The 15,344-nt window shown below is 34.5% G+C and overlaps 1 protein-coding gene and 1 pseudogene across 2 annotated transcripts; both read left to right on the top strand.

The window, feature by feature from the left end:
- The first annotated feature begins 937 nt into the window (after nucleotides 1-937).
- Nucleotides 938-6,697, top strand: LOC18439246 (non-functional NADPH-dependent codeinone reductase 2). The gene is made up of 4 exons (XM_006849415.4): nucleotides 938-1,333; nucleotides 2,922-3,162; nucleotides 5,161-5,340; nucleotides 6,121-6,697. Exons 1-4 carry the CDS (start codon nucleotides 1,011-1,013, stop codon nucleotides 6,343-6,345), a joined length of 969 nt encoding a protein of 322 aa, XP_006849478.2. The 5' UTR covers nucleotides 938-1,010; the 3' UTR covers nucleotides 6,346-6,697.
- A 1,241-nt stretch (nucleotides 6,698-7,938) lies between these two features.
- LOC148782214 ((1S)-1,7-diacetoxy-luvungin A aldo-keto reductase pseudogene) lies at nucleotides 7,939-11,727 on the top strand (annotated as a pseudogene). The gene is made up of 2 exons (XR_016053211.1): nucleotides 7,939-9,416; nucleotides 11,279-11,727. The product of XR_016053211.1 is annotated as a (1S)-1,7-diacetoxy-luvungin A aldo-keto reductase pseudogene (transcript).
- Nucleotides 11,728-15,344: the final 3,617 nt, after the last annotated feature.

The following is a 15,344-nucleotide window of genomic DNA, read 5'->3' as shown; positions in this document are numbered from 1 at the left end:
TCTTCCGACTTTTTAATATCAAATAGGGACAATTTGAAAATCTATCATTTTTTTAGGGTATACATGTTGTTATAGAAATTTAGAAGCACATCTTCAAGTGTAATTTGTAATATTTTGAGCCCTTTAGTGATATTGAAGTGGTTTCAACCTTCTTTTTGATATTTTCCCAATAAATCCACATTTTAATAAATGAATTATGGTTCAAATTTTGAACTTGAATACTGTTCGGGTCCGGGTCTAGCCGTACCCGACCCATACCTAAAGCCATAGGGTCTATGATGGCAATCATGCGTTTTTAGGCACGCACTAGGTATTCATATTGTCACAATATTAAAAACAAGTACAATATTATTGGCAAAAAAAAGAAAAAAAAACAAAAGAAGCTCATAGTTATAGGGTATATGATGGTAAAAAAAAAAACAAATAAAATAAAATAAATACGGTGACAATATATCCAACAAGACCCGAGACCCCACAGACCCGGATATAGGTCCAAATTTTGGACTCAAAAAGTCCTAATACTCTTCGGGTCGAGGTCCAAGTCCAGATCCGTTGTCATCCCTAACAGAAACCCCCCCCTCTCCTCTCTCACAATCATTTAGGTTCCTTTATCTCTCATACAATTTATTGTCGTTTCCGACAAACAAACGCACCATTTGAGGTCCCCCACTTCATAAATTGGGCATCAGGGGACCATAGGAACCTAAACCGTCCAGAATGAGTTCACCTTTGCATCTCCCTCCACCTCCAAGTTTTCACTTTCAAAAAAGCGACAGCATCCTTATCCAGCACCCGTATCCAGCACCCTTATCTTTTAAGGTAGCACTGTTATCCAAAAGAATATTTCTTTTTATTTAATCAAAATTGCTTCCCTAAAAGACAAAACCACTGTAATCCCACTGCTACTATTTATCTAAACCTTCACAGCACTTCTATTATTGTAGAATCAGAAGCATTTGCTTTGCCCACAGAGAGAGGGAGGAGCTCAAATACTGAATTGAAGAGTAGGCATGGAGAAGGAAATAGGAGGCATTCCTCAAGTGGTTCTAAATTCGGGTCACAAGATGCACTTAGTGGGGCTGGGCACTGCAAAAGACCCCTTCATTGAGGACGAGTCCCTTAAATTCCCAATTTTAGAGGCCATGGAGCTAGGCTACAGACACTTCGACACTGCTATGATATACAAGTCAGAGAAAGCCCTAGGCCAAGCCATTGCCGAAGCCCAAGAGAGAGGCATCATCGATTCTCGAAGTGAGCTCTTCGTAACCTCGAAGCTTTGGTGCACTGATAATCACCCAGATGGGGTTTTACCAGCCCTTCACCAAACACTCCAGTAAGTTGTTAGCTTCTCATTTAAGTAGTGTTTAAAAAATCCTGACCCGAATCAGATAGTATGTGGGCAATTTTGGTTTGAGGAAACCTTGGAGTCGCCTTGATTCCCTCTGTCTTTTACAATTTTTTGTATTTCTTTATAATAATATGACCCAATTCCCTACAGGTAAATCAGCCCTCAGTCTTTTGCTTCTTCTAATTTCTTTATAATATATTGGCCGATCATCAGAAGGAAGACCCGATCGGGCCCTGCTTAATCATAGCCGTATTCGAATTTCTAAAATATTTGTTTTGGGTTTATCTGGGTTGCCTTAAGATTTTTTTATTTTTTTTCTTTTTCTTTCTTTTTACCCTTAAGCACCTAAAAATGGAGAAATCAAAAGGAAGGAATACAAAAGAAGTGTTAAAAATACAAGAAAACTATATGTTAGTTATTAATATGTTTTTAAAATCCTTTGATAATTGTTACGATGTTTTGAGAACTTTTATATATATATTTTTTTTCTTTTCTTAGGTCTTTTCTTTTAAATATTTTTTTTTATATTGTTCAGAATTTTAATGCAGTCTATTACTTCTTTTGGCTTTTGATTATTAACTATTCTTTTACCTTCTTTTTTTTTTTTTTCTTTTTGTTTTTGTTTTTACTCTCTGTAAATTTTTTATAATTTTATTGGGTGTACATGACTCAGCCGAGTCTACTCGGCCAAGTTACTTGTCTCAACCTATTGTTGAATATGATGATATCAAAAATAATGTTCTTTTATTTACTTTCATTATTTTATAAAACTAAGGGAATACTAAGACCTGTTTTTGTCCGGATGTCTTTATAATTATTAATTATAATATATTATTATAATATGAAAAATATTTATAATTATAATATATTATTATAACATGAAAAACATTTATACAGAGCCCATGCTCTAAACAATCAAATTATTGGCTCTAAACAATCAAATTAAAGCCTATCTCAAACATTTCACTAAAAAAGGTTGTTTTAATGCTCAAATATCCTTAAATTGATCATCTTGACATCAATATACATGAACATTAAAAACAAAAAAACAAAAGACTTCAAACTTTAATAATAGTATATTTTGTAATGTACTTTTAGATTATTAATTTTTAAGATTTTCAAGTTTTCATATATATGTCGAACTACACCTTTTTTAAAGCTTTCAACTTTATAAATAAAAATGAGAATATATTTTTGGCTTTTTGGGATGAACCACATAAATCTTAGTATTTTTGTCCCGAGTATGTTTTAGGTTTTATTTATCATATTATGACATGTACTCTCACCTATTTTGTTTTAAGCTGGATTTTAGCTGGATAAGTACATGTTTGTAGTGGATCCAACTAGGATTCTTGTTTCAACATCTAAGACCCCCTCTTGAATCCCAAGACCAAGGCCCAAAGACTACGACCAAGGTGATTTCGTAAACATTGGTTCGGATAAAGAAAATTCTCTTTTCAATATAATCCTCTTATTTTTACCGTTTTATCGTTCTTGATGTATGTTACTACTTTCCTTTCTTTTCTAATTTGAGATTGAATCTAAAACATACAGATTTTGGAACCAATTTCAGGAGATTGCAATTAGAGTATTTGGATTTGTACCTCATTCATTGGCCCGCAAGGGTTAGGCAGATGGAGGAGGGATCGGTGCAAAAGGAACACCATCTCCCTTTTGACATGAGAGGGACATGGGAGGCCATGGAAAAGTGCTGCAGAATGGGGCTCACTAAGTCCATTGGAGTCAGCAACTTCTCATGTAAGAAGCTCGGAGACCTGCTCGCTCATGCCACCATACCCCCTGCTGTTAACCAGGTCCGCCAATTAAACCACTTTTCCCTAGAGAGAGAGAGGGGTTTACGATTTATATCTCAAATATGGGATATAAACTCTTGTGTGTGAGAGTTTATATCTCAAATGTATGTGAGAGAGAGAGGGTGCAAGCATGTAGACCCGGTTGAGTTACTCAGCCTCGGCTCGTAATTGAGGGGAGTTCCCATATACGTACTCTGGTATACTGGAACTTGTAAGTATTGTAATAATGGACTTGAATAGGGAAGAGTTCTTGTAAATTTGGTTCACTCGCCCAAGTTCTACAATTTCAGTAGGGGTAGAAACGGGTTGGGTCCAACCTAGTGGGTCCAAAAATACCCAAATCATGGGGTCCTGAGTCTGGTTGGGTCTATTGCTGCCCTGTAACTATGAAATTTTTTTTTTTTTTATTAGCCCTATTTTTATCAGCATATACCCATAATATTGACTTTATGAATTCCCGCATTATTCTGGTCGGGTCTGGGTGGACCCAGAATCGGAACCGAATAGTATACAGATCTAAATTTTGGACACTCGACCTTTCTGGTCCAAATTTTGGACCCATACCCAGACCAAGGTTTGGTCCATTGCAACCCCTAAATTTGAGGTCACATGCATACAATACTCATCCGAGTATTTTACACAGTATTCAAAAAAATAAGAGGTGATAAAATCCGCGACCTTTTCCAGCAAAAATTTGTCAATTGGAGCTCTAAATCCAATTCATTTGATCCCAACATTCATTTTTAACTAGGAAACTGATAAAGATATCCTAAAACAAGCATCATATCTGAAGATCCAAAAATTGGAGAATTTTTTGCATGATTTGGGAAACTTCGGTTTCTTCAGTTCTGGTTGCCCATCTGTTATGAAAATCGAAGCCTAGATTCATCTTTCGGTCCTTGATGCATTCATATTTTTGAAGTAAGAAATTCTGGTTCTTATTTTGGAATTTTTTATTAATCAGAAATTTTGAAGTCCTTTGGTCTCATATATTCAACTTCAGATCCCAAAAGTTGTTTGGAAAGGTGACCCAACTAGAAACCCGGACCGATATCTTAAGATTTGATATCTGATAACCAAACTTATCGTTGCCAAATGCTACCATAGTCAAATTGGCATTACGAGAAGTTAACAACTCTCACTGTGTTATTAGATTAATGAAAGAGTGGCACAATATTCAAAAAAATTTGGTATGGACTTTGTGAATAAATAATTACATATATGCAATGATCGGATTTCAAATTTAATGGTTAGTAATGATTATGACTCTTTTCTATCAAATATAAATAGTTTATATTTTCAAAAAATATATCTCTACTAACATTTTTTTTTTTAAAAAAAAAAGTCATAGTAAAAGTAAATTACGTGGATAGGTGTGCATGAATATCAAGAAATATGAGGTCAGCAAGTGATCTTTCTTAAACTATCATGATTGCCTTTATACTGGCTAACAACATTGCAACTTGCACTAGCCATGGAATCTAATGAAACAATATAAAAATTTTATCAAAACAAAATTTTAATATTTTTATTTTGATAAAATATCACTCAAACCACTTTCCAAAATCATAAGAGTAGAACAGCATTTGAATGACTACTTGAAACGTTTCATTTCACTCTAGTGCCAATTTAAAAATACTCAATTCAGTTTTTGGAACACTAAAACTTAGGGGTATTTTAGCAAGTTAGCTCCAAGCAAATCACAAAAAACTACGATCTAAACACTATCAATACACAAATACCAATACACAAATATACGTGGTTCATCTTAATTGGGCTACATGACACATTTCTCTCCACAAAATTGGTCTTTAATCTTCATTTCACAAATTCATATTGGAGATAAAAATGCCTCTAAAACAAGAGAGAATTACCATTGGGATAATTTTTGTGTCGCAGCACACCTTTTGCATTAAATTTCATAGCAACACTGATCTCTTGCTGCTTTATATTCCTTTTAAATTTTAATTGTCACTTAAGAAAGGTTGGGGTTGTTAGGTGGAAATGCATCCTCTTTGGCAGCAAAGGAAGTTGAGGGAGTTTTGTGGGGAAAAGGGGATCCAAGTGTATGCATATTCGCCTTTGGGAGGGGCAGGAGCCACTTGGGGCACCAATGCAGTACTCGACTCTGTGGTTCTCAAAGAGATTGCTCATGCCCATGGAAAGAGCACTGCCCAAGTAAGCATCTCTCTCTTTCTTTCTCTCTCTCTCTCTCTAAATAACATGGATATATTGAGGTACTCAAAGAGAGAGCCTACGCCCATGGCAAGAACACAAAGATGGCCCACACCAATGGAAAGAGCATTGTTCAGCTCTCATCTTTCTCTCTTCCCCAAACAAGTTTTAGTGCATGGAAGCTCAAAAACCAACGGGTTGAAATGTGACTACATCTTTAGGTGAAAACGGTCGACAGCTGATCAAAAAAAATAAATTTACATGGCACTTACCGTAGAGAATCAGAAATACAAAATTTAATGTAACATTTCTTTCTTTACAATTTTCTCTCTACTCCCCATTTTGCTTCTTGCTCCTTTATGTTTCTCTCTCTACCAAAACAAATAAAGAAACCCCCAAAACCAAAGGCCTCCCTAATTTTCTAGCTTTTTATGATACCTAACATTATCCTTTCTATTTCGTCTCCATGACCTTCCTAATCCAATACGATCTTATCTCCCATAGCTCGTATTTAATAGGAAGTTAGTTAATGGTAATAATAAAATAATAAGAACCACCTAAAAATTAGAAGAACAGAAATAAAAAGAAACTAATCCCTATTTAATAAGGATTCAACACAAATTAACAGCAAGTATCCCTCTCTCATAAAATGTCATTGATGGGTTTGCCTAAACTAGGCACCTATTGGCTTCAGTGATACCACAAAATTTTTGTAGTGAAACATGAAGCTTATAGCATTGTAGAGAGAGGTCCATTCACAATACATTTGGAATGGTTTTGTAGGTTTCTTTGAGATGGATCCTTCAACAAGGGGCTGGTTTGATTGCCAAGAGCTTCAAAAAGGAGAGGCTGAAGGAGAACCTGGAAATGTTTGATTGGGAGCTTAATGAAGAGGAAATGCAAAAGATTGGTGAACTCCCACCAAAGAAGGCAATTCTCGGTGAAGAATGGGTGTCACCTAATGGGCCTTACAAGACTTTGGAGGAATTGTGGGATGGAGAAATATAAAACCTATGCCCAATACCTCAATAAACTTAGGAATTGAGTTGGGGCTCGAGTGGTTAGCGGTTGAGGTTTAGTAGCGCAACCTCTTGAGTTCGATTCCTATTATTGAAGTACTCAAAAATAAAATAAAGACTTCAATAAGTTCTTAGTTGTTATTATGGGTTAATACTTATTTCCCTTTGGGGTTCTAGATCTTGTTTGTACAGAAAAATAATAAGTTCTTAGTTGTTATTATGGGTTAATACTTATTTCCCTTTGGGGTTCTAGATCTTGTTTGTACAGAAAAATAATACAATAAGTGCATGTTTGGTTTGTATGAAATAGTTTTCTTATAATAAATTAATTTTGTAAGAAATGGATTTCTTAGATTTAGATTTCATATGTTTTTGTTTTCTCATGTTTGGTAATAGTATCAAGATTTCTTATGGAATTGTTTTCTTTCGTTTGGAGAATGTAAGTTATTTTTAACTTTAATTGTTATTACAAATATTGTTGGGAAGGCTTTGATAATTATCTAATGAATACGATATCTTGAAAATTACCTTGAAAATTACCCATCTATAAGATGACTAACAAATTAGTTAACTATTAGATCCAAACTTATTTTAATTTGTTATTCTTTATTTCCCTCTCTCCGAGGGCATGAAATTCCAATTAGATATTGGATGTTACCAATGCAATCTTGGGTTGAGTGAGAGTTAATTTTTTTTTTCCTTTCAGGTTGATTGTCAGGTTCTCGAGATCACATCCCCAAAATTTGGGATATATAAAAAATATTTTTAGTATAAATTTGGCTTGTGGGAGCAGATAGATAGTGTATAAAAGATTTTTCTACAAACCCATTCTCTCTTTAGAAACCCAATCACTCTTTTTCTATATGAAAATTTATTCTCTCTCTAGAAACAAAATCTCTCATTCTATTTTTAAAAACTCATTCTCTCTCTAAAACCCATTATCTCTTTATCTGTTTAAAAACTCATTATTTCTTTCTCTCTAAAACTCATTTTTTATCTTTCTAGAAATCCAATCCCTCTTTTTATAAACCCAATCTCTCTCTCTCTAAAACCCTATTCCCTCTCTAAAAACTCAAAATATACTAGTGAAACGACAATGTAGGAAAAGCCGCTTTCCATTTTCCTCATCACTTTTGCACAACAAACAGAGATTCACTACACCTCAGAAGAGAAGATTTTGTCTTGACATAATATCCAAAGGAAAATCTTGACCTTAGTTCATTTCCAAACTTTATGAAATCGCCTTTCATTCCATCTTATCCAATCATTAAATTGCAGCCGATATACTGATTTTACCGAAAGTACCCCATCACTTTCTTTCTCCCAAATCGCCTCATCTTCTACCCTTGAGACAAGCTCTTGCAATGAAGGGTGCAGTTGGCATACAAATGCATCCGTAGCTGTAGACGTACGGTGCACTTCCAAATTTTATCATGGTATATAATTTTGATGTAAAATGTTCTCAGGATTATCTCAAAATCTATTTTTATATCTAATTATAAAATTTTAAATTTAAAAAATGGTAAAATCAAGTAGATCTATAAACATATGAAAGGCTTTTTCGATAGTCATATATTTCGATGTCAAGATGATCAATCAAAGGCTTTTTTAACATTAAAACTACCTTTCCCGATGGATTTTTGTGAGGCATCTGTAGTTCTACATTATAAGGTAGCATCCTTATATAAACTTTTTCTTTCAATGAATTTAAAATATAAAGAAAATGACGTATAGACCAAATTGAGAGAGGTCTATTACCATTTGGTGTCAAATATGCACAATATTAGGAGCACGCCCTTGGCCCTGTTTTCTTTTTTTTTCTAGGTTTCCCCTTGTCCAGCAATGAAAACATAGTTAATCTTTCCGTGAAAAAAAATTAGGCAAATCCACCTCGCATCCTCAGCAACTCTACTTCCATGGTGGAGCCAAGCCTGAGCAGTTGCTCATCAATGGCGCCTCACCATGCAAATCTTGGGCACGCGGGGTAGCTTTCCCACTCATCAGGGAGTCTCTCTTTCTCTTTCTATCGCTTTATCTCTCTCTCTAATTATCTTATCTCTGTTCACTTTCTTAATCAGCACATGGAAAAGACCATAAATACTTCTGCGAATTCTGTTTGGCAGATGTAAAACCCAAATTAGTCAATCCAAGTTCTTGACCTGTACTTCATTCAGACTTGCTGATAACTAATCCCTCGTGCAGTTCGTTCTACTCCATCATCTAGCAGAAAGGAGCTCTTCATTTCAATCACTTGAGTTGCATGTCATAACATCTTTTCAATCCAAAATTTGGAGATTTGTAAAGGGGTTTTAGGTCCCTTGCAAGCGTTAGGAGACAGCATAATCTTTCACTCTCTTTTCTTGTTCTACTTTTCCAGCTTTAATTAGCTTTTTCCTCTTGGTTTTGCATAAAATTTTAAGCATATCATTATATATTCGTGTTTTGCATCCTATGAGTATTGCAGGCAACAAGTTAGATTAGATCTCTCGAGGAGGACAGCTACAAAGAAAGAAACTAGAGAAAGTTATCAAAGTGTCCACAAAAAGATGAACCATTCAATATTTTACCCATTAGCCACTAGTTGGTAGTGATCATGCGTCATTTTAAAGGTATTTTGAAATTAAATCAAAAAACATATGAAAAATGTTAAGTTCATCTCCTATGGCTATTTTGATAAATTTCCCAAGAAAATGTTGGGATGAAAGAGGTTGAAACTTTCAATCTTTGAACGGCTCTTCCGTTACCACAATACCCGTATCTCCAATTGCGTACTGGTTTTAAGTATTTGGTTTAGCCGTTTAGAGCAAATGAACTCTAAATTATTACTTTATTTGTTATAGAATTAGAAAAAATATTGTAACTTGGAAAATGTCAATTTATGAGGTGGAAATGCACCCCCTTTGGCAACAGAGGAAGCTTAGAGCGTTTTGTGATGCAAAGGGGATCCATAGTGCATATTCTCCATTGGGAGGACAGCCAAACACCTCGGGTGCCTCGGCAGTTTTGGGATGTGAAGTTATTAAAGAGATAGCGCAGCCCAGAGGAAAGACTGTAGCTCGAGTAAGCTCTCTTTCCCTTTCAATCTCGATCTCCATATTAGGTTGGCTCAGACCGAAAGAAAGGTTAATGTAATCTTTTATCGGGGAATCATAAAATTATTATTATTATTTATATCTTTTGTTTTAGCAAAAGATCACTTACAAGTGGTCATATACATGTTTTAAAATAAAATCAACATAACAATAAAACATAAATCTTAAAACTTGATACCATTGAAATAATTATGCATTATGCTTGAAAATAAAAATATAAGATTGCAACTAATAAAAGTGAAGAATGTCGGAGATTACTTCAACCGGGCTTATTACACCCCACACCGAGTCACCACCATCCGATGGCGCAGGAACAATGATCAACCTTCAATCTCAACCTGGAAAACAAGTTTAGGCCAAGCCATACTAATAGAACATGAACCCCTTTTAATTACAAACTCAAACCCTAGGTGAATTCTCTTAGCAACTTAGTTTGAGAGATTTGGATTCTCTTTTTTGCTATACCCTAAAACCTTTAGTCATAATTCCATAGTTGAGAGATAGGAGATAGAATAACCCCATAGCTTAGCCCTTTTTACAATGTGGGAGAGAGAGATCTCAAAGATGTGAGAGTGGGACGTACCCCCTTTTTGGGCTTTCATGAGAGAGGTGTGCTCCTTTGTGGAATATGAGAGAAAAAGATGAGAATTAGGTACAAGAGATAAGGTATAGAGATTTTATGGTAGAGACAATCCATGTTCTATACGCTTAAAACAAGATTATGGTTTATTAGGATTTTTTTTGGCTTGCCTCTTCTTGTCAGATTGAATATGAACCATTGATCTTGGGTGACATGTGGGGTGCTGAAAATCATCTAAGGCTCCCTACTTTCATGGAGAAAGGTTAGGGGCTTGACTATGCTAGCAATTGGTTGTGCTTGCGAGTTCACACCCTTGATTCTACTTCCGTCCTTCTCTAGTTTCAGTCTCAATGTCTGAACTTCGTGTTCGGAAATGTAGAGCCATCCATTACATACATGGGCTATCAACATTATGGAATGTACATGAACCCTTATCCTAATTTCCTAAATCATTTTCCATCAATAAAAATTAAATAAAGTAAATCTAATCAAAATATTATGCATACCATAAAATAACACAAGTCTACTCAACTGTAGACTACAGACAATCATGGGGGCACTCCACCTTCAACTGTAGACTACAGACCACACTTGCTTTATCAGATTGGCTCAAAGTCTTTCATGACCCACAGTCCAAGCAGGGGTTTATTAGCGGGTCACCACAATCTGGCCGATGAGCCAAGGAGTCGCAATCCCAGTCTGTAGATTACAGGTCCTCCCCTAGAGACAAGTCGATATCACCTAGACTTGATGCGACAACAGCTCATATGGTGCATAGGGGTATCTCTTGCACATGTATACGTTTCATCCTGAAGGTGGATTACTTGTTTTTCTGAACGATCTATCAATATGTATGTCGTGTGATGACACATGGATAGGGCTTTGGCTCTCGTCTCTTTAGGCCACCATCACACACAAGGGTCTCACTGCCCCTCAGCTCACTCATCCGAGCTTATGCTCCGACCTCATCAAAGGATGACCTATTAGAACACATTCTCGGTTTGTTCTATATGCCCAGGTAGCATGCGTTTTTTCCAACCGACTGACTTATATCGTCAAGCACAGTCTGGTAGCTACAAACATCGTTTGCATAGTATGGTCTACGAGGGACCACACTCCCATTGAGTTCATGTTCCACTATATTATTTCATTTTACAAGAATTCATAAGGCCTTTAATGACCATACTCACCCAACATAAACTAAGCATCCATGATTCTTCACCATGAACATCACTAAATTTTAATGGTAAAACGGAACAACAAATGAAAACATGAGTCATCGATTTTGTAGGTTTGAGCAAGGGATTACTTTGGTGGTGAAGAGCTTCAACAGCGAGAGGCTGAGGGAGAACCTGCAGATATTTGATTGGGAGCTACATGAAGAGGACTTGCAAAAAATCAGTGAACTCCCTTAAAAGAAGGTATATCTTGGTGAATTTCTTGTCTCGCCTGATGGAACTTTCAAGACTGTTGAGGAACTTTGGCCCTAAGACCCTAACAAAGGTTATATACCACTAGTTTTACTGAAGTTTTAACTTTTTCTTTTCTTTTTCCTTTTTCTTTTTTCTTTTTGTAATGCCTTCAAAGCAGAGGTCATATAACTATATGTTCCTTTAGCCTGTTATGAAGAAAACACGACCCAAGTGGCGGTTTTTCTAATGAATTTATGTACAAGGGTAGGGTCATCCACCTTCCAAAATCTATGTTGAGATGGAAATTGGAACTTAAAAATGAAAGTGTGACAATCTGTTAGGAAACCTCTATTTTAATTAGGAGGAGTTAGTTCCACCATTTGAATAAGATTTAATAGATTTAAATATTTTAATCTAAGATTTAGGAGTTATCCTATTTGGATTAATTTCTTAATTTGAATAGGTTTGTAATTTTGACTTTGACTTGAATTCCCCATTTACATGGGAAAGGGCTTTATGTATATCTATTGAGATTAAATAGTGAATTGAAAGAGAGAGAGAGAACCATTTTCTTAAACCTATGCATGTTTGCACTAAGGAAGTAGCACAGTCTTGGACTGTATCATAATCTTAAGTACGGCAAAACCCCTTGTTGAAAGATGCAATTCAGTATGGGAAACCCTTGTGATGGTTTGAAAATTGGAAAAATATCACTATATTCTCTATTTTGAAGTTTCATTTCTTGATAAACGTAAGGTTTCAAAAAAAATTTCTAACCCCCTAACCACTTTAAAACTATTTTTTAACTTAAACAAATATGAGAAATATATGATATTTCTAAACACAATCATTTCTCTCTCTTCACTTATATACCCCAAATTCTCTCTTTCTATTTCTTTATATGTCTCTCTTGCCCTCTCTCTCCTCCCGTGTTTCTCCAAATACCTCTCTCTTTCCTCCTGGTAACTTCTCACCTCCATGAAACCCTTCTCTCTCTCTCTCTCTCTCTCTCTCTCTCTCTCTCTTTAGAAGTTTGGGAGGATGGCTTTTAAAAAAGATATATCTTTTAAGATTTGTTTGGCCTAAAAAACAGGTTTAAATTAACTCAAGGGATTAGAAGAAATAAAATCTACAATTTTTATGCCCAAAAATATCTTTTAAAACCTTAGGTCCATTGTGAAATGAAACCTAAAAATAAAAGATATAGGGATATTTTATCTTGAAAATTTGCTTCCACTACAAATTATGAAATTTAAAGCTCTAAAATAGTGTAGATCGAGCAAATTTAGAAACACTTGAAAAGTTTGAAAAATAGACCGTCCAAATAGTGTATTACAAGATGCATTATATTTAGGACTTAAAATATTTTTTTCGATATCCATACATCTTGAGGTCATCTTGATTAGTTGAAGGATTTTTCTCACCACAACAACGTTTTTCCAATGATTTTTTAAATGTACATTACTTTTATAGTAATACCTCACATAAACTTTTTCTTTTAATGTGATCAAATTATTTTTTTCCATAGTAGAAATCAAAAGTCGAGAAACCTTGAAAATATCAAGGTAAATTCATTGTTGGTGTTTTAGAGATGATTAAATGAGTCATTAGGGGGTATGTCCATCAATGGGCCTAGGCAAACATGCAACCTTTGAGATCTATGTTTTGTTTATTAATATTTCTTGTTTTTCACTTTGATTGCAAAGGGATGTACTTGCTTCCAAAATTTTCAAAAACTACTTTTCAATGTATTGATGCGTGGATTTATTGATTCATTATTAATGGACGTGCATAAAGTCGTAGCTAGTGTTTTTTAATTTCCTCGAACCGATTTTTGCACGGCCTAAAACATAAAAAAAGGTTGTACAATGAGAACATTTAGTATAAAGACGTCATAATTACTTATAGCCACTTAGAAATATGATAGCTTTGGGTTTATCATAAGATTCGAAAAAATTTCTTTTGAACTTTGAGTTTGGTCAATAAGATAAATGCAATCACCCAATTTCATATCCAATGATCAAGATCAATTGTGATCAGCTTGTATCAAAAGTAAATGATCTCATTGTGTACTTTTAAAAATAAGGATTGCCTGCAATATAAACATTTACCTTTGGTACAAGAAAAGTAAAAAGAAAATTAAAAATTGTAAAAGAGTTAGAAATTTTTTAAAAAAAGGTAATAGAAATCATTAGATTATTCAAGGAGATAAAAAAAATCTATAAAACATGAATTATTGAAAATTTTGATTGGACCTTGAATAATTTAGGGATATTTTTTAAAAAATAACAAATAAGAAAGTTCCTAAATTATCTTAAAAACTATCAAAATAATTTAAAAACATAATTGTAATGGTGTTTTCCTTTTTTATATATATTTTTATATTTTTTATGCCTTTTTTTATGGGTTTTTGGGGTTTGCTCGGACTTGGTCAGAGTTTCTCAAATGCGGTTATTGAAGCATTAGTTGCAACTTTTGAAAGAATCGAGAAAGGCACCCCGCTACATGCCACAAAACCATGGACGGTTGCAAGAACAGTCTAATGTTGTCCTCGAAATCTTGACCCAAAATATTGTGGTGGGTCTATGAGGAACTGTGTTGATTGATCTAGCATAATACTAAATGGAAAGTTGTTTCATGTGGGTTGGACCGCATTTCTACATATGCAGTTCAGAAAATGTAAAGCATCTATCTTAAAGATGGATGCAAGTAGGTTTTTTTTTCTAAAACCAATAGAAATTAACGGTCCAAATGTTTTATTTTACTAGAATTATTATTTCTTGTGTTTAAAATTTATTTATTTTTTCATATTCATGATCTCCACGTTACAGATTACATGTCCTTAAAAGTTAAGTCTTAAAATCCATCTTAAAAATAGATTTATAATGAGGTTTGAATTTTTACATGTTTGCCGCATACAAACTGGGTCCATATTACAAATACGCATTATAAATTTAAAAAGGATTGTCTACAAAAAGATCATTTATCTTTTGTATATGGAGGTTACAATCCCACCAATTAATTGGAAAAGGCCTCTTAAAACGATGATGATGATGATGATGATAATGATGATGATGATGATGATGATGATGATGATGATGATATGGAGGTCACAATCATTCCCACTTATTAAAGTCAAATCGGATGGAACATAACAAATTTAAATTTAAACTTTATATGTATTCAATAACGCTCTTACAACTACCTATTTTGAAATTTCAAATAGGGCATAACAAATTTAAATGTTTCTTACCCTGTTCACTGGAAGTCCAATTTCCTATAAACCCTCAAGGAAATCTAGTTCCTTGAATTTTTTTTTTTTTTTTTTCAGTAGTTATAGATCTTGAGATCAAGATTATCGATTTGAGGGTCTCTTGGTATCAAAATAATCGTTTCTTGTAGATTTTTTGGGTTCACCTTACTTTTATAATGCAAAAATTAATTTTTATAAACAAATTGCAAATTTAAATGCTTATTATGTTAGTATTTTTGGTTTGGATAAATACCTATGTGTATTTTAAAATAACAATATGGTTTTGTGTAGTTTTCCTAAGCAGTATTTTGTAGAGAGACATATGGGTTTTTAGTCCCACATTGTAGAGGAGAATGTGAATTGAGTAGTATTTAAGTGTAGGTATTCTCATATCTTATACTTTTAGTACAAATGTGAGAATGGTGGTGTATGTGTGGAACAGGCGTGTAACACGCCCACGTGTGGGCGAAGGCATGGATGCAAGGGCACTTGATGGTGCACGTTGCACTTCGCTCGCATCGGAGTGTGAGGTGCCCCTTGCCTGAGTACGTATATAGGTCGGGTTCGAAGCTTAATATCTTTTTGTGAGTATGGCTCGAGTTTAAGGCTCGATATCTTTTTGTAAGTGTGGCTCGTCCGGGACATTCAACA

The sequence above is a fragment of the Amborella trichopoda genome, chromosome 4, assembly GCF_054954075.1.
Source record: "Amborella trichopoda isolate Santa Cruz 75 chromosome 4, AtrichopodaSantaCruz75HAP2 v2.0, whole genome shotgun sequence".
Lineage (NCBI taxonomy): Eukaryota > Viridiplantae > Streptophyta > Magnoliopsida > Amborellales > Amborellaceae > Amborella > Amborella trichopoda.
Note: the sequence above shows the minus strand (reverse complement) of the source record. Positions and strands in the feature narration are given on the sequence as shown.

Coding starts and splice junctions, on each gene's coding strand:
- LOC18439246 (XM_006849415.4), top strand. CDS start 1,011: ATGGAGAAGGAAATAGGAGGCATTCCTCAAGTGGTTCTAAATTCGGGT. Junction 3,163..5,160: donor TACCCCCTGCTGTTAACCAG/GTCCGCCAATTA, acceptor TGGGGTTGTTAG/GTGGAAATGCATCCTCTTTG. Junction 5,341..6,120: donor ATGGAAAGAGCACTGCCCAA/GTAAGCATCTCT, acceptor ATGGTTTTGTAG/GTTTCTTTGAGATGGATCCT.